At 41.4% G+C, this 17,994-nt stretch overlaps 2 protein-coding genes across 3 annotated transcripts; one reads left to right on the top strand and one right to left on the bottom strand.

Moving 5' to 3' along the window:
- Positions 1-1,349: 1,349 nt before the first annotated feature.
- Positions 1,350-8,794, bottom strand: LOC137261682 (BTB/POZ domain-containing protein 6-B-like). Of its 2 annotated transcripts, none has more exons than XM_067799461.1 (5): positions 8,662-8,794; positions 7,146-7,432; positions 5,311-5,429; positions 4,555-4,840; positions 1,350-2,636 (listed from the first exon to the last, which is right to left on the bottom strand). In XM_067799461.1, exons 2-5 carry the CDS (start codon positions 7,424-7,426, stop codon positions 1,544-1,546), a joined length of 1,779 nt encoding a protein of 592 aa, XP_067655562.1. In that variant the 5' UTR covers positions 7,427-7,432; positions 8,662-8,794; the 3' UTR covers positions 1,350-1,543. The 2 variants fall into 2 exon arrangements, with proteins under 2 accessions (XP_067655562.1, XP_067655561.1); XM_067799460.1 differs by lacking the exon at positions 8,662-8,794 and adding an exon at positions 7,977-8,091.
- On the top strand, positions 8,771-17,259 carry LOC137261683 (BTB/POZ domain-containing protein 6-A-like). The gene is made up of 3 exons (XM_067799462.1): positions 8,771-8,832; positions 11,756-12,053; positions 12,477-17,259. The coding sequence occupies exons 2-3, from the start codon at positions 11,764-11,766 to the stop codon at positions 13,525-13,527; spliced, it is 1,341 nt and encodes a 446-aa protein (XP_067655563.1). The 5' UTR covers positions 8,771-8,832; positions 11,756-11,763; the 3' UTR covers positions 13,528-17,259.
- The last annotated feature ends 735 nt before the right edge of the window (positions 17,260-17,994 follow it).

Genomic DNA, 17,994 nt, shown 5'->3' with positions numbered 1-17,994 from the left:
ACCAAAACCAAAGTGCAAAATCTGCAATAAATGCATCACAAAGTTCAAACAAAAATGTGAGAAACTTTTTGTGTATGACAAATCCCAAAGTAGAATCAAACTTAGATATCAAAGTGCATAGAAAATTAAATTTGACACTACAATGTAATTACACCAAAACATAACATGGCCGATTATGACAGTTGTTATATAAATAAAGCTTTGAAATATTGTTTATTCAAAGACACGTATCAAGACATATATTACGATTTCAGATGTATTATGAGGAACACAAACGTGGTGTTGTCACACCTGAAACATCGCGTAAATCATTTGTTTCAAAGAAATGTGCTCATGACGTCAATCCACGGATTGCTTGATGTAGATTATTTACACCGCGGTATGAGAGGAATTTTGCTCAGTGAAACCACGATAAACATGATAAGTGTTGGAAGAATAAGGAGAAGTGGCTGGCGGGCGTAATACACTCACCAGCCTTAAGGGTTGGCCTATTTTGCATTAAAAGAATAAATAAATCATTTCAAAAGGTAAAGGCAGAGGATGGTGATCAATCACCACAAAAAACACACTATTTATGGTGGTATCGAATACAGCATGTTGCACAAAGCATACAATCATCCAATTGAATGCGTTAATTTGAACTTATGATTTCATCAGCCAAATCATTAATAAACACCGAAAATAGTGTCCGAGGCAATATCGAAGCATGGTCCTAGCTGCCGGCAAAAGACAGTGTTTACAAATATTTGATGGTGTCGAAAAAGAATAAATGTGGATAGTTGTGTTTTGGGTTTTGTTTGCGGTGTTTCCGCGAAGCATCTGTGACAGCAGTGACCGCGATTTGTGTTCAGAGCTGAGGGGAGGGTGGGTCGTCTAACGGTTAAAGTGTTCGCTCGTCAAGCTGGAGGCCCGGGTTTGATTCCCCACATGAGCTCATGAAGCCCATTTTTTGTCACCCCTGCCGTGATGTTGCTGGAATATTGTTTAAAGCAGCATAAAACGATATTCACTCACTCGACCGTAATTCAGAACGTAACATTGCTGATCAATCTAGCGCATCCAGGGGTAAGCGGTTGAGGCTATATGACGTCGGCTTTTGATACTTACTGTCTTTCCCAAACAACAATTCCCAAGTAGTAGTTATACAGATCGCCTTACAGAATAAAATTTATCTGGTCTGTCGTTGCCCGGAATCCCCACTTGGCATTTTTAAGCGGATCGTCATTCAAGATAAAAAAAAAAGGTTCTTGTTGTTTCAGTGACTGCTTTTAACACAGTCACGGTTGTGTTGCGTTTGTAGTTGTTTGGTCAGATCCAAAACATATATACTGATTTTAAACAACATGGGGTCACATGAAGGCAGTAGTGTCCCTTTATTTTTTGCTTCAAAGGCTTGTGTATCGCATAGCTTGTGAAGAAACCTGGAAACAAATAAGGGAACATCCGTGCTTTATGTGATCCCTTCCCTTATTTGTTTTCTCTCAGTATACTTTCATTTCGTCCGTCCATACTCGTTTGTCGATCACAAATCAACCAGACAATACTATCTGATACTATACACGAGTGCTGGTATTTGACCAACGGTCACACTCGTGCCGTTTTCACTCTTCTCCGAGTTCCGGAAGTCCAGTACAACGCCATCAGGACAACGGACCTGAATATTACCCCCGTAACCGGCTCTCGAGTCAGGTCCAAGAATCTTTACCACCAGCGTGTACCACACATCGGCCTTGATAGCCACAGCATTCTTGTACATCACATCAAACACCTCCTCGTCGTCGTTCACGGCGTAGGAGCATTCCAGCACAGACATGGGGAGGGATAAGTCGTTATTGTCGAGGATGTTCGTTATAACGTCGTAGTTTGCCAAACCTTTGAGAGGGCCATACAACTGAAAGCCACGGAGACTGATTTTCTTATTGCACCGGAATAGAACTGCATCAGAAAACCCGTAGTAAGTGTAGCAGTTACGGGTTGTTTCATAACGTCTACCTGACGTCTGATAACGTGACGTTAACACGTCTTCTGTCTTTTTAGGTGCTTTGTCGCTCATCTGACTTTCAGAAGAGATATTTTTGTGAGTCTTTGTACACTCGAACTGCGTGAAGAGGTCAGCTTTGCTTCCATCAGATCTATACTGTTCGCCCTGAACGCTAGAAAACATTCTCAAAGCCCTCAATTCATGAACTAAAAAAGAATCTACGTTGAACGTCATCTTTTCCAAGGTCCGCCCCAGAACGGCTTTCTTTGAGTTTTTAGTTATCTCCCTTCCCTGACGTTGACATTCAAACTCGGACCACCGATCTAGGGTTTTTAACACCACGTGTTTAAAGGCAATGAGATCAGAGGTGAGGATTATCTGATCCACCAGTTCCTTGCTAAGCATCAGGAATCCGTGCGATTGGAGACATCTCTGACCATGACCTTTAACAAACGAAAGAGCTGCGTCGAACAGCTTTACATATCCGTGTCGATATGCTATGTCTAATACATAACACGCATTGTCCACAGTGAGGTTCCGTTGTAGAAACTGCAGGCATTTATTCTCCAGCAGAGCGACGGCGTATTTCCTGGCTGCATGCAGTAACACGGTGGCATTGTCCGAGTCCACTGACGTGTCATCTGTGTAGATGTATCTGTGAAAACAGTGATAGTGATGTGTACTAAGAATGACCAAACCTGTTATATTTGGAATAACTGATCGCATCGTTGGGTATGCTGATACAACCAGAAATGACTCAATTTCAGTGAGTGAGCGAATAGTTTACGACGCAGTGAGCAATATTCCAGCTATATTGCGGCCGTCTGTAAATACTCGAGTTGGAGCAGACAATCCAGTGATCAACAGCATGAACACCTATCTAAACAAGTGGATACGATGGAATGTGTCAGCCGCTAGTAGTCTCTTACGAAAAACATGGGTTACTGAAGATCATGCAGTTAGACAACAAAGTGACCTTAGTCTATATCTGAGGGTAGCAAGTTGTGTAAACTCCTTGATATCATATGAGTGAGTGAGTGAGTTTAGGTTTACGCCGCACTCAGCAATATTCCAGCTTTATGGTGGCGGTCTGTAAATAATCGAGTCTGGATCAGACAATCCAGTGATCAACAACATGAGCATCGATCTGCGCAATTGGGAACTGATGACATATGTCAACCAAGTCAGCGAGTCTCACCCGATCCCGTTAGTCGCCTCTTACGACAAGCACAGTCACCTTTTATGGCAAGCATGGGTTGCTGAAGGCCTATTCTACCCCGGGACCTTCACGGGTCTGATATTATATACAGGTGGCTAGTGTGGCGTGATTTTACGTGGAACGCCAACATGGTACGTGTTAAAAACGGATCCTCGTACAAGATTAAAATGGTTCGTGTGTTTTATTCTAACCTACGATCTCAGGTGTTTGCTTAAAATAAGCTTAGTCTCTGGTTATATGTAATTCTGATGGTAACAAACCACCCATTTTAATTGAAAAGGAGACCCAGGGAGGTAAGAGGAAATCTAGACTTGCTTCATTAAAGGCTTTAGCACTGTAGAGAAGGTTTCGCATTAAGCAAACTAATGTGGTTCAGGGACTGTGAACCAGACTAGGGTTTGCTAAACAGAGCTTCATACACGACTAAACTACCAGAGACGTGTTCAGAAAAGCGAGTGCCCACGCTATGACCTCCCGTGAGTGCTATGCATCGGCCTTGAACGGGCGCCGGCGCATGCGCTCCTTTCCGTAACCTCAAAGGGCGCCAAAACAGGCACAAGCGTTCCAGATCGAACGCTTGCTAGCCTTCATACCACAAAATGAGTCTCGTTAACCCATTTAAACAATGATCTTTTCAGCCGATCCGAATTTTCTCTTGTGAAAGCGAAAATAGACGTACACCGCAAACAACTCTGGTTACAGTGAATTCCTATTCCTTGGTTCATAAGAAAATGGTATTGAAAATGATTTTTATTTTTAGACATTAGTAATACCGTATTTCTATATTTTATTTCGAGGTTTAGACAGCATAGTTTAACCAAGAAAATTAATCACAGACTGCCCTATTACGCACTTTTCAGTGTAGTTCTGTAATGCAAAATGAGATTGATATAATATGAGTTCTGTACCAAACCGCCAAAGTTTTCTAACGGCAGAGCCTCGTTTTGAGATTTCCACAATTTCCAGGTTTCCGATTGTTAGAGCTCGCTGTAAGGCAGAGCACGCAGTACATGTTTGCAAGGATTAGAAGGAGCGTAGCGTTACAGTATACGACTGCTTTTAGGACTGGTTATCGCGCCCAGGAAACACTCGCGGTTCTGAACACGCCTCTGGGTGCAGTTGTACAAGCTATTAGCGCTAACGTCACCTTGATTCCCATACCTTAACATAGACTTTGCGTAGCCTTAGCGCTAAGGTTGTTTTGTATAAGGGCTTAAAGGTTCCTTCTGTCAGAAATAACCCATACACAATACTAATGGTCAACTTTTATCGCCAACTCCCCAAGTGGTACCACAGACCATGTAATAGTCTATTATATGGTCTCTAGTGATACTAGTTCAACAGATACTCATACATTAAAAATTGCTTGAAGTGGTCTGGTGTCATGTCCGGAACTCTGACGTCGGATGACTTCGCCCAATCATCAGACAACATGGCATCAAATACACAGCTTCTGCTGATGAGCACGTAACGGTGGGCTTTGATCACGTGATGCTCGCTTCCAACTAAGAAAGTGACGTCACATCCATCTTCGGTATTGAGCATATGCATGTTACATTGAGAGAGACTCATCCCAGCTTGCCAGTTTACGTTTGAAGATGTCTCACGTTCTTCTGGCGTATTTGTTGTTGGTAGTTTCTCTGAAATAGATTTAGTCTTGACAATTAACATCAAATATGCACATTGAATGAATATCTACAAGTATGAAGCCACTTGCACCCCTTAGTTGTGACAGGATCCGCATATCGTGCATTGTTTCGATAGATTCTAATCCTTGGTTTTTCAGCACCACAAATATACTGGTTGGTTTTACGAAGGAGGCACACTTCCAAGAGCCATGGCCGAACTAGTGTTCATCCATATTCTAATACAGACATAATACATAAAGAATATATTACATGTGTCTATATTGTATTCTTGTATTATTGAAATTGAAATATTCACGCCCTGCGAAGCAATTTTTCTTGGCATTATGTACTCTTGGACTGATCCTAAATGTCCTATTCTGAATCGTCAGACTGAAAGATGTTCGGACAAACAGTGAAAAACAAGTACGATATCATATTCTATATGTAATTCAATACACTAATAAAATCAGTTCAACGTGTACCCGTATGAATGAAGTCCAAACACATGTCTTCAAGATTAGTGAGAGAATACTTCCGGCTGAGGTGGAGAAGAGAACTGACGTTGTCCGTGTCAATGACGGTGCTGTCAGTGTACAGGTACCTGCACATATGCAACACAAACATCATAATTATCATCGCTACACAAAACAACTTTCATGAAGATATTTTGATTTCATTCTAAAATACTCCTCACAAATTTCCATAACCCGTGAAGATACGGGTAATAACTGATCTTCAGCTACTCATGTTTGTCGTAAGACTCGACTGAAGGGGTCGGGTCGTCAAGCTCAGTGACTTGGTTGACAAAGGCTATTGTATCGCACTTGCGAATAGACCAATGCTTATGTTGTTGGTCACTGGACTGCCTGGTCTAGATTCGAATATTTAGACCGCCACCATATAGCTGGAATATTGCTGTGTGTGGCGTTAAACAACAAACAAACACAGAAATGAAGTCTCCAAAACCACTGTACTGCTGGTAACTTGCGTTACTAGTATCCAACATGGCGGCAGGTAGATCGCTTGGTGATTATTCCCCTCAAATTAGCAGTCTTCCATGTGTATACATTCAAAACAGTTTAGCACTCTGATATACCTTGATGGTGCAAATACACTGAATGTACTGAAATTGCGTATTAATGTCCATTTGTTGAAGAATAATCATGTTTACAATCGCGCGGGAATGTCGGTAACTAAACAGACATTCAGACGTTGTCACCCTCGCGCGATCTTAAAAATGCTTATTCTTTTAAAAAAAGACATTAATAAGCAAATTCAGTGCATCAAATGTATAGAGGAGTGGTATGAGTTGGTATAATGTTCTGATTATGATGAGTGTTTTTAATGGAGTATTTTACGTTAATTAGTTTTCGAGTTAGATTGCAAGTCACTGTCCGCGTGACGGATTACATCCGCTAAATCTATCCCCGTTGAATAATCGTCAATTGTTTCGTTTTAATCACCATTAAGACTTAATGTGTTCTCTCGTTTCTAGTTTTAGAGTCAGAAATGTTCTCTCTCTCAATAATTAAGGAATCTCGATATATTGTCTCAACATGTGTTCGTTTCTCATAAACTGATCTGACACCACTATTGTTGCCCTGTTTTCCTCTACTGTTACAAGCGTTGATGATCAACCAACAATGTTTTTTCCAGGAGCATACACCTCAATATCAAAACACGCATGTTCAGTATTAAAACCCGTCGATTCAAAAGGAGACTGGGTTGGGTTTTACGCCGCCTTCGACAATATTCCAGCAATATCACGGCGAAGGATACCAGAATTGGGCTTCACACATTGTGTCCATGTGGGGAATCGAACCCGGACCTTCGCGGTGACGAGCCAACGCTTTACCCACTCAAATGAGAGCGGTAAATCAACGAACACAATCAGTTACCTTTACGTGTAAAACGTCTCCGTTGGTCTGTTTAATATGCTGTATGTTGCTTTGTGTCACTGAATTGTCTGGTTCAGACGGCGATAAACAACAATCAAGTACATTGTATGCGTTATGTTTGATCTATACTTTTGGGTAAGGTTTAAATTGATACAACTGATGCTCGCTGTTGGTTTACAAACTGTGAACAAATAACTGTTGAGTGAGTGAGTTTAGTTTTGCGCCAAACTCAGCCATATTCCCGCTATAGAGCGGCGGTCTGTAAATGCTCGATTCTTGACCAGCCAATCCAGTGATATTCACCGGTGGAGACAAGCATTGGTTATTGGAGACCATGGCCAAGTCTAACCCTGATCTTTATGGGTCTCGAAGCAGTTATTAACAGGGTAAATATATATTATCAGCAAATATTCACCTACACAAGAAACTGTTTGAAATCATCACTGTCCTCTACAGGTATTGTGATCTCTGGTTTCCCCGCCAGGTGATGAGACAGAATGGCATGAAGCACACAACTCCTGCTGACGAGGGTGTAACGGTGAGCATGGATTAGTATATCTGCATTTTCATTCCGGAATGTGACGTCACAGTATGCTTCCGTGTCAAGCATGTGTCGGTTGCATTGTGGAAGCGTCTTCCCGGCCTGCCAGTCGTTGACAAATCCAGTAGAAACTTCGCCATCGTCACTAGTGGTGGCCATTCGTTTCTAACCGACAGAATCAAGGAAAAAATCATAATCAGTCTAACTCATGATATTCTTCCAGTCGCTTTATGATCGCATGGACGTATTACCTTAGCAATGATCCACCCAAGGCATGCTCGTATGTTAAAAACGGTCACGCAAGCAATTTCTGATGCAACCATTTGTGAACAAAATTGAAGACAAATCCTTCTCCACATCTCTCTCTCTCTTTCTCTCTCTCTCTCTCTCACACACACACACCACACGCACGCACGCACACAAACACGTCTAGAGAGAGGGAGAGACAATATCACATGAACTACACTCTCTAGCTCATCAGCAGGCTTATATGATACAAACCGTATTCCTAAAACGTTATATTTACAAAATCGACACATACTTGGCTAAATAACCTTAATGGTTCACATGTATAGCGCCCTATACACAACGTATAGTGATTTCGTGTAGCACAAATGTCGTTTGCCATGCGCAGTGGTACTTCCAGCTTACACTGCCCACTCAAACCACCCAGAATATGAAACAAAGTCGTACATAAATACACCATTACCGTGATGCTGTGTGTAGTTGGTGTAGGAGTAGTATATATGGCTTTCTCGACGTCGACCAGTCTCCCTGTCACAGGGAAGTCATTTGATAAACACGCACTTTGATCACGATCACGTGATGTACTTTCGCTTTAATAAAAATGTAGGGCCCTATAGCGTGTGTTTGTTTATAATCCAACAAGCTACGTCAGAAGACAATTATCGTTCCGTGTTCGGTGAAATGATTTATGTAGAGTATAAATGCTCAGTTAAAGTTCCACCGGACATTATGTCAACTTCAGAGAGCTATCCATGTTTTTGGGGAGGTGAGGTAGCCTAATGGTTAAAGCGTTCGCTCGCCACACGACAAAGGTCAGGGTTCGATTCTCCACATGGGTACAATGTGTGAGACCCATTTCTGTTGTCCCCGTCGTAATATTGCTGGAATATTGCTAAAAGTAGCATGAAACATTCGCTCACTCTATTCTACTGTAATAATTTTAGATTTTCGTATGCTACACATTCATTGTTGACAATGTTGGAATATTACTGAAAGTGGTGTAAAACTATGCTCACTCATTCACGTAACATTTATTTATTTATTTATTTATTTATTTATTTATTTATTTATTTATTTATTTATTTATTTATTTATTTATTTTTGTCAGTCGCCCCGAAATTTAAGTTTTTATCACGATTACAACAGACCTGGTTTTCTGGTGTTCAAAGTTTCACATCAGTCTAATGCCGCAGGGGCAGAACATCATTATTGCTGAAGTTGGCAACCATTCCACTGTTGATACGGCTCTCTTGTTCCCATTCACGTGATGCCGAGTCAAGTCACGTGATACACGGAAGTGATCCTGCGAGGTGTTGTCGGTAAGTGGTGAATCATTCTGTCTCCGAGTGTTTTGTTATGATATCGATGTTTACTGCAAAATAGTGAGACGACAAATGAGCATGTGCTAATGTAAATTACATGACAGTCTGGGGTGTGTGTAGCCACGGTCGTGTAAAACACTGACACATACTGCACTTATTCTGCGCAGTGCTAATGTCGTTGGTCGTGTATAGGCAAGGGAACTAACTCATGTTGGCCTTGAATAACGATGCTCTGCTGATGCCTTATGTATACAATCAATCAATGACAGTTCGAGGATCGATTCCAGCGCTAGTGCATTAAATCTAGTTTGACATCTTTTTTTTACAGATTCCATAATTTTTATTATTCTCTCTCAGCGTCTTTCCACAAAACGTTCAAGTTATATTTTACAGATGCCATGATGATTATTCTCTCTCTCAAAGCTGCAGCACAAGCTGACACTCTGCTGAAAGCATTTGTCACAATCTCCATGCTTTCATTCAGATTCGGTTTTAATTTCTTTTTGTTTAGTCATCTTATCGTGTGTCACATTCTTGTTAAGGAACGTAACGCCATTAACATACACATCATGCAGAGAACTGCAGTGGAACTTTCGTGGATAAATGACGTTGCGATTTTAGCTTCGCCTGTATACTGACGGTATTCAGAAAATATATAACAGAAATTATGTTTTCATATAAAACATTTTTTTTTACTTTCTCCGTTTCGGCAAGGGCAATTTCTTATCACATGTTTTACCCTCGTGTGGAGTGTTCAAGTGATTATAGTTTTACGCCGCCTTTAGGAATATTCCAGCAATATCACGACACGGGACACCAAACATGGGCTTCACACATTGTAACCATGTATGGAATCGACTCGGGTCTTCGACCTACGCTTTACCCACGAGACAACCCCACCGTCCCTCACCCTCGTGTGGATCGGATAAGTGAAGGCCCACAGTAACCTAGCTACAGAGATGTTTTGTTTGTTGTATGAAGATAGAATCTGCAGTATTCCATCTTAATGTAACTATAAGTATGTTGCTGGAATATTGCTTAAATCGGCCTTAAATTAAGACCGAAACTTGCTTGAATGCTTGATCTCGTCCTATGTGGCTGGAATAATGTCGATGTGACCTAATACCCAACTCAACTCAACAGAAACATCGGAGTGCCCGACTCGATGACTTGGTCGTTTGCGGCTGATCTTTACCCCAACAGCAGTGCTCATGATATCGACCACTGTTTTGTCTCCTGCTGATTCAGACTAAACTCACTCTCTAACGCATTCAACTGGTTGCTTTGGCACAGACTCAGATTACAAGCTATTATTTATATTCAGTCACTCACCCAGTCATTAAACCCTAGCACTTCAATATGTCACGCATGCATTTGTATGTAACTGAGGTATACGACAATAACAAGGGAAATGGGAAAAGGTTGTCACAATATGTTTCACAAGATAAAGTTTGCTGCCCAGAAAGGTTGACTAACGTTCAGGGCCCCGATTCACAAAGCATTAGTGATGTTACGACTTGTCGTAACTCAACAGTTTAACTTAAGCTTACGAATGTCATAGGACTACGAACTTTGTGTGGATCGGAATCCAGTACATATTTTGGCAGTCAAAACAAGAGTCTCGTTTCCTGATGACTGGGGTCCTTCCTATTGCGGAACTTAGTACAATAACATTTCCCGAATATTGAGACCAACTCGTACAACTGGATATACAAACATTAGACAGTATTATTTGATACATCTAATCATTTGTATCACTTGTATATTGCAACACCGCTCTATCTGATCCTTGCACACACCTCGTGCAGCGTTATCTGGATATCAAGGAAATCACACAACACGGAAAAGGTTTGGCGGTCTGGTACGAATTTGATGATATATGAATCACATTATGCGTTACCAGAGTACTCTTGGTAAGCGCAAAGAACACGTAAGAGGTGTAACCAGTGAGCCAGATGAATTGTTAATTATAGAACGACCTCTTCAAACAGGGGCAATCTGTGAGGTCATAGCTAACGACATGCTGTCTAAACTTCGACATAAAATATAGAAACAAAAATTTCTTCAACTTTAAAAGTAAAGTTTATTTGTGAATAGTATTTTTATGATGCAAGGAACTGAGATGCTGTGTAACCTTATTGGTTTGTAGTGTCTCTTCACTTTCACATGAGAAAATTCTGATTGGCTGAAAAGTTGGTGATTGTCGGAATTGGTCAATGAGACTCATAGTTCGGTTTGTCGGATTGTCCAACCGACTAAATTTAATGGAACTTACAGTTTTGAAGAAACCTAATCATTGCCGTTCTTCTTTATTTGTTCTGTATGTACCTGCAATGTTATTAAACTTTCGGTGTTGAAAGGAATGACGTCTGGCCGATTCATTTGAATCAGATTCATTTAAGGCAGATTCCTTTAGGGTGTTATAGGCTTAAAGCCATGTTCAGATATGATGCACCGTGTAATCTCTGATGTACCGAATTGTCTCATCGGCGGATCCAGAGAAGAGGGTTACCCTCACCCAACCCAACCCCTTTGTCCTGAAAAGTTTACCTTTGAAACTGGTAAAATGAAACGTGCCCCCACCCCCTTTCTCAACAGTATGCAACAAGCCAACATTCTCCCCAGCTTCTAAAAAGGCTGTAACCGCACTTGTGGTCCGTCCAACTAGCATACTGTATGGTGCAGTGGATAGAGTGTTGTCGGGGACAACGGAAGTGTGCGTGATACCAAGGTGCGTTACCAAGATGGTACATCTGGTTGCCCTTCCGGTCGATGGGCGAGAAGTGCCTGCTCGTCGATATATATATAAGCAATGTTTTGTTGTTGTTTTCAGTGCGAACCCTAGTTCAGCTCACTACACACTAATCGCACAGGCATTTCAAAATGACAATTAACCATTCTAATTTTTGTATTTCACCAGATTTCGCCATGTCGGAAGTGAAATTGTCGTCGTCGCCCCAGAGCCCCGACTCTGGATACGTAGACGACTGGCAATCCGGTAAAACGTTGACCGAAACCAATCTGCACATGCTCACAACTCAAAACTGTTGTGACGTCACCTTCCGGGTTGGGCCTAATGAAAAGGTCATTCAGGGTCATACCTATGTCCTGATCAGTCGGAGTGCTGTGTTCCACGCCATGTTGTCGGGTCCTCTGGCAGAGAAGGATGTCATCACCGTCCCGGATATTGAAGATGAAATATTTTATGACATGTTGAAGTAGGTATCATGATCACAATCTTCAAGAAATCACTACTCCATCATGCAAATGAATTTGGTTTTAAGAAAATGTATTCGTTGTCTCTATCACATACTTATCAAATCTTGGTGTTAGACATCATCGGTAGCAGGAAGTACAATGGGGACAGTTATTGTCACTTTTCTATCACAGTCTAAATAGCAAAGTTTTGTCGGACTGGATAGTGGGCCGGCATTTTCCTTTCAGCGACACCTTCGAAACCAGATTTATGAAATGAAACGTTGAGTCTAAATATTAATTTGGAGACAATACTGTGCATAAAATTATTTGTGTGGCAAACATACAATGCTTCTGGAGCATGTTTTCAAGTATTATTCTGGACAACAATTATTTTTTTGATAAAGTGGTTAGTCCCTAATGTCATATTCAATGTCTTCTTTCAGATATTTATACACAAACGAAGGGAATGTAAATCCAGAGAACGTAACGGGTCTGCTCTATCTGGCCAAAAAGTACTCCATCGGAGGCTTAGAACGTCAGTGTTTGGATTACTTGGAGAAATCACTGAATGCCGATAACGCTTGTGTGATCATGGAACAAGCCCATAGTTTTGACGAGATGGAGCTCCAGGAGAAGGCGCTGCAGATCGTCATCAGTGAGGGTGACATCAGTCTCAGAACATCCGGGTTCTCCCAGCTCTGTCACAGCTGTTTCCACAGAGTTGTTTCATCGGAGGATCTAGCCGTTAAACCGGAACACATGTTCAGTGCCGCTATGTCGTGGTCGGCGGCCGAGTGTGAGCGGAAAGGGTTGGAAGTCGTTGCTGTTAACCAGAGGACCGTTCTTGGCGAGTCACTCTACAACATCCGCTTCTCAACCATGTGTCGCGAGTACTTCGTAAAGCAGGTTGTTCCCACCGGAGTCCTGCTAGCAGATGAAAGTAATAAGATCTTATGCAAGTTTGTTTGTAGTGACGTAGATGTATCACCGTTCACTGCCGATCCGCGACTGGGGGTGACGAATAAGACGTTTACCGTCTCCAGATTTCGTTCCATTAGCACAACGTCACTCTTATGTCAAGGTGACGTTGTGGATTCGGTGACCTTGACCTCTAGTCATGACCTTTACCTTCACGGTATACAGTTATACTGTCCTTTTAACGAGGTAGTCGCCATGTACAGTGTTTTCATCTCTGTGCGGATCAGCCCAGGTACCCTTCTCCCCGGATCCTGCTTGTCCACGACAATTCAGGCAAAACCTTTTGAGAAGGCGGTATTTGACGTCTACCTAAATGCACCTGTGATCATTCGGAAGAACGTGCAACACAAGGTCGCGGTGTTGATCAACGGGGGCTACACATATCAAGGCACGACGGGCCTGTCACGTGTCATTCACGGATCAAACTGCTTCCAGTTTACAGTTTCAACAGGCGGCCGCTTTAGGAGTTCAATATCGGAAGGCCAGATTCCAGGATTTATTTTCAGCGAGCCATGACAGGAATTTTTAAATTAAGATAAAATTTGACGCTTGCAAAGTATTCGTAAGTACTCGTGTCATTGCGGCAAGCAAGATGGCGTCAGAGAAAGAGGCTAGTATTTACGGAATACTTGTACAGACGATGTATGATGGCACTGATTCAACGTTGTTCCACTATTGTACCGCTGTATCAGTCATCCGACTTAAGAAAAGCCACGATCTCACAAGTGAACCCACGGATCTGCGTTATTCGTTCGTCAAGGCTTCAGAAGGACGACACATAGAGTATTTATCAGGAAGCATTTACCTAGCAGTGGTCTCTGTCATAATGCGAAAGACCCGTGAAGGTCCCGGGGTAGAATAGGCCTTCAGCAACCCATGCGTGCCATAAAAGGCCACTATGCTTGTCGTAAGAGGCGACTAACGGGATCGGGTGGTCAGACTAGCTGACTTGGTTGACACATGTCATCGGTTCCCCATTGCGCAGATCGATGCTCATGTTGTTGATCACTGGATTGTCTGGTCCAGACTCGATTATTTACAGACCGTCGCCATATAGCTGGAATATTGCTAAGTGCTATTGCTAATAAACTCACTCACTCACTCATAATGCGAAAACCCAATCAGAGTATCGTCTGGTGATGTTTTTCAAGGCCGCTATCAATTACTTGCCAATTATTTGTCCCGCAAGCGCGGATCCTCGACGAATGAACGTTTTTAATTCAAGTTGCATCCGTATTCCAAGATGCGTTTTCTTCTACGAATGAACGATTACGGTAAATCATATTCAACCTCCAACCCGCTCTTGTCGATGACAGCTGTTGGGGTGGAGTAGGGATGGACGTTTTTCGCTAGTGGGTGTGGTGGCCTGGCAAATTCACATATAAATCCGCGCTGCAATCCAACTAGTCCCATGTTCAGAAACGCAATGTTCATCAGATGTTTCTAAACGTTTAGCAGTCTCCATGGTAATGTCTGATCGCCGTTATCCGTAACCATTTATACGCTTCCTGGACCAGCCGAATTGCGAGCGCGTCACGGAATAAGGCGAGTAGTGACTATTTGGATCAGCTGAGTTTAAAGCTTTAAGGATACACATCTTTTTTGGACAGCCAAAGACCGATACCCGCTTTATGTTAGAGCACCTGTCTGCACCTATGTTGTATATACATGGTTAGACATTAGGCATGTTTTCTCCATGATTCTGTGATATTAACAAAGAGAGAGGGGTGGGGGGAGGAATTTTGAGTGGGATTTTTTTATGACCTTGCGACTTGAATTTGTTTGCCAAATGTTTTACATATATGTACAGTAACGGCTCTCTGTATTCGTTGTATTCTACAGAATACGCGACATTATATACTTTATTTTATGTTTTGTATGCTCCATATTAGCGAGTTTGTGGACGACTTTTTGAACAAGTTTATTCCACTCAATGTTTGTTTCCTCAATGTATACTGTTTGTGCACAGTACATTTAAAAAGTACATTCAGTACTTTGTGTTTTAAAAATACAGGCATTGTACTATAAAGGGGAAAGTTGTTTGTTTTAGACATAGTTTCCATCACGCTTACTAAAGTTTTAACGTGATTTTTACACAATACGTTTTTTCATACGTCGTTTCATGAAGGAGGTGATTATTGTTTCTATATGTTCGCTTTATATTGTGTTATTCCTTCCACTGTAAATATATCGCAGTGCTGAAATTGTCCATTTTGACGCTAGTCTTGCATCGTTCTATGTTGTGTATGTAATCCACATATTATGTTGTAGTGGACATAGAATACTTATGACGTTGATTCTACAAGTTTTTCTAAGTCGATTTTCACCTTAGCTTACACGGACTTGCGAGTGAGTTTAATTTTACGCCGCACTTACCAATATTCCAGCGATATGACTGTCTTTGGCATATGGCTGTTGTAAGTCCCAGGGCCTAGATTTTCGAAGTCGTCATATCGCTAAGATAGTCATAAATTAATGTATAATGTATGGCTATTACGACTGAGTACTACTTAAGGAGCCTTCGAAAATCTAGAACATTATGTAGGACGGTCGAATCGCTAATATCGCTTTTTAGGATGAGCCTTGTTTATATGTATGTAAGGTCAAACCACGGGAAAGGTCAGGAAATGCGATCCGTACATTCATATCATACTGTCAGTAATGGCTTGATAACAGTTAGTTGCAAATATTTTGTTTGATTGTATGATTGTATGAATTTTATTTGCACGTTATGTGAGCTTCTAACACTAGAATATCGGCCTGAACCTTTCAAAGTACAATGGAAAGCCTTTTGGTATTGTCTGGACCAAGAGCTATATGCCCAGCATATATTTATCAGAAATGTCCCGAAATGAACAACGTCTTCATCTGCTGGCGAGAAACCGATCCATTATATGATAAATGCCTTGATATATGTCACATTAGAATAAAAGGTCTCCATCAGGGTGACTTTGTTACCATATGTGTGATAACGTCTGCTGCATAGCCTGAAATTGATAACGTATGTGATATAACTGTCACACGGTATGATATTACTGTTCCTTGTTACTGATGAGTTCCTTTGTTGGTAAGCGCATGTCCCATCACTTACCACTTAGTTATATAACATAAGTTTTGTAGATTCAATAATGCATTTTCGTTTGGTTGTCAATTTTTGCACTTAATGCATACTTGTCATCCGTCCTCCATACGTAGATACACGCAGCACGTCCCTATGAAACTGCTGGTTACAGTTTATAATACATTTATTTTGCAATGTGTTAATTTTTCCACTGGTCCTGTGGTCCAAGGCGAGTTAAAATCCATCAGGACCACTATATGATAAGTTTGCAGTGGTCCTGGTGGCCAGTGAATTTTGTATTGACAGTATGGGAAATATACGAATATTAGTTTAGACCAGTGAAATACAGACAGGACCACTAATCATTGTCCACTCGGAGGTCCTGTGGTCAAATTCGAAATTTTGAAAGGTTCTCTGTACTTGAATACATGACACGCTTTTATATAACAAAATCTTTCTATTCTTCTTATGAGCAACTTCTCCCTCCACCATCACCTGATAAAGGTCTGAAACGTCGTAAAAAGAATAGAAAGATGTTGTGTTGTATTCATGTTGGTCCCACTTCTAAATGCTTTGAAGAACTTCCCAGTTGTGTAACGCGTCGATGTATTTCTGTGTTGTCCCGATTTACCTGTTTACGTCTTGAAACGGTACATGTATAGTTGAGTCCTTTCAAACATCAAGTACTTAAGAACTCACCTGGTTAATAACTTCAAAGCCTCACTCGGACCTTGGATGGACTTTCCGGTGGCATGTTATTAACGTTAATATTTATTGAACGACGTTATAAACTTAAATGACGGAACGGTGTAGCACGGAACCAAAATGTGTCAAGCAGTCACGACTATTTATGTTTACAAACTCGTGTGCTCTGTCCTATGGACGTGCCAGTGACGTGATTGTTTGCTATTTTAGGGTTTCCTTTGTTTCATGAAAAGTGATGGTCCAAGATATTCATACTTTTCTTCATATCGATTTATGAGACACATTTCAAATGTATATCTCCCACAAGGGTGATAAATAAATTGTAAGCTTGCTGTGATGAGTTGACGTTCTTAATGTCCTCAGTTGGACATTTTGAAAGTTTGTTCCCTGCTTTTTCACCATTTCCAAATATCGCCAAATTATATTTCTATTTTGTACTGTGCATGTGCATGTAATAAATTATGATGCCAACTTAAATAAAAGGAGAGAAAAAGACTTTGACGTTGCTTTCCCTATGTTTGTGACACAAACGGATGCTTCAACTGCCTTGTGGTGAAAGCGTTCGCTCGTCAGGCCGAAGACCCGGGTTCGTTTCCACGCATGGGTACTATTGAAGCCCAGTTATGAGTGAGTTAGTGAGTGAGTGAGTTAGTTTAGTTTTACGGTGCTTTTAGCAATATTCCGGCAATATCACGGCGGGGGACACCAGAAAATGGGCTTCACATATTGTACCCATGTTGGCAATCGAACGCGGGTCTCCGGCGTGACGAGCGAACACTTTAACCACTAGGCTACCCGAGTTCGACATACCAGAGGTATACTTAGAAAATGTTGCTCGCTGGTGAGTGAGGTACATTCAAAATAACATATTAGCACTCAGAGAATCAGAAAACGACATTTATGTGTGAGGAAAGATAATACTATTTCACTGCTTTTTTCACAGGTAGTATGAAATGGTACGATCGTATGAATCCGTATCGCTGTGAGGTGACTGAAAGACATGACTGCTGTTTATCAAAGCAGTCCAGCCATAGAGCAGCGGCCTGAAAATAATGGAGTCTATCTACGTAACTGTGATGCGATGGCGTGTGAGAGAGTCAGACTCAGAGAGTCTAAAAAACTAACCCCGTTTGTCGCCTCTTACGACAGACATGAGTTGTTGAAGACCAGTTGTAACCCAGATCTTCACGAACTGACAGCGACGTGATAAAAGCTAC

Source organism: Haliotis asinina, chromosome 14, assembly GCF_037392515.1.
Source record: "Haliotis asinina isolate JCU_RB_2024 chromosome 14, JCU_Hal_asi_v2, whole genome shotgun sequence".
Taxonomy (NCBI): Eukaryota; Metazoa; Mollusca; class Gastropoda; order Lepetellida; family Haliotidae; genus Haliotis; species Haliotis asinina.
The sequence above is the reverse complement of the archived record's forward strand: the minus strand, read 5'-3'. Positions and strand labels throughout refer to the sequence as shown.

Bases quoted from the DNA above. Each gene is read 5' to 3' on its own strand.
- LOC137261683 (XM_067799462.1), top strand. From the start codon at position 11,764: ATGTCGGAAGTGAAATTGTCGTCGTCGCCCCAGAGCCCCGACTCTGGA. The intron at 12,054-12,476 runs GTAGGTATCATG...GTCTTCTTTCAG, and splicing joins ATATTTTATGACATGTTGAA to ATATTTATACACAAACGAAG.
- LOC137261682 (XM_067799461.1), bottom strand. From the start codon at position 7,426: ATGGCCACCACTAGTGACGATGGCGAAGTTTCTACTGGATTTGTCAAC. The intron at 4,841-5,310 runs GTACACGTTGAA...AATCTATTTCAG, and splicing joins TTTGGACTTCATTCATACGG to AGAAACTACCAACAACAAAT. The intron at 2,637-4,554 runs GTATGAGTATCT...CTGTTTTCACAG, and splicing joins CACTTCAAGCAATTTTTAAT to ATACATCTACACAGATGACA.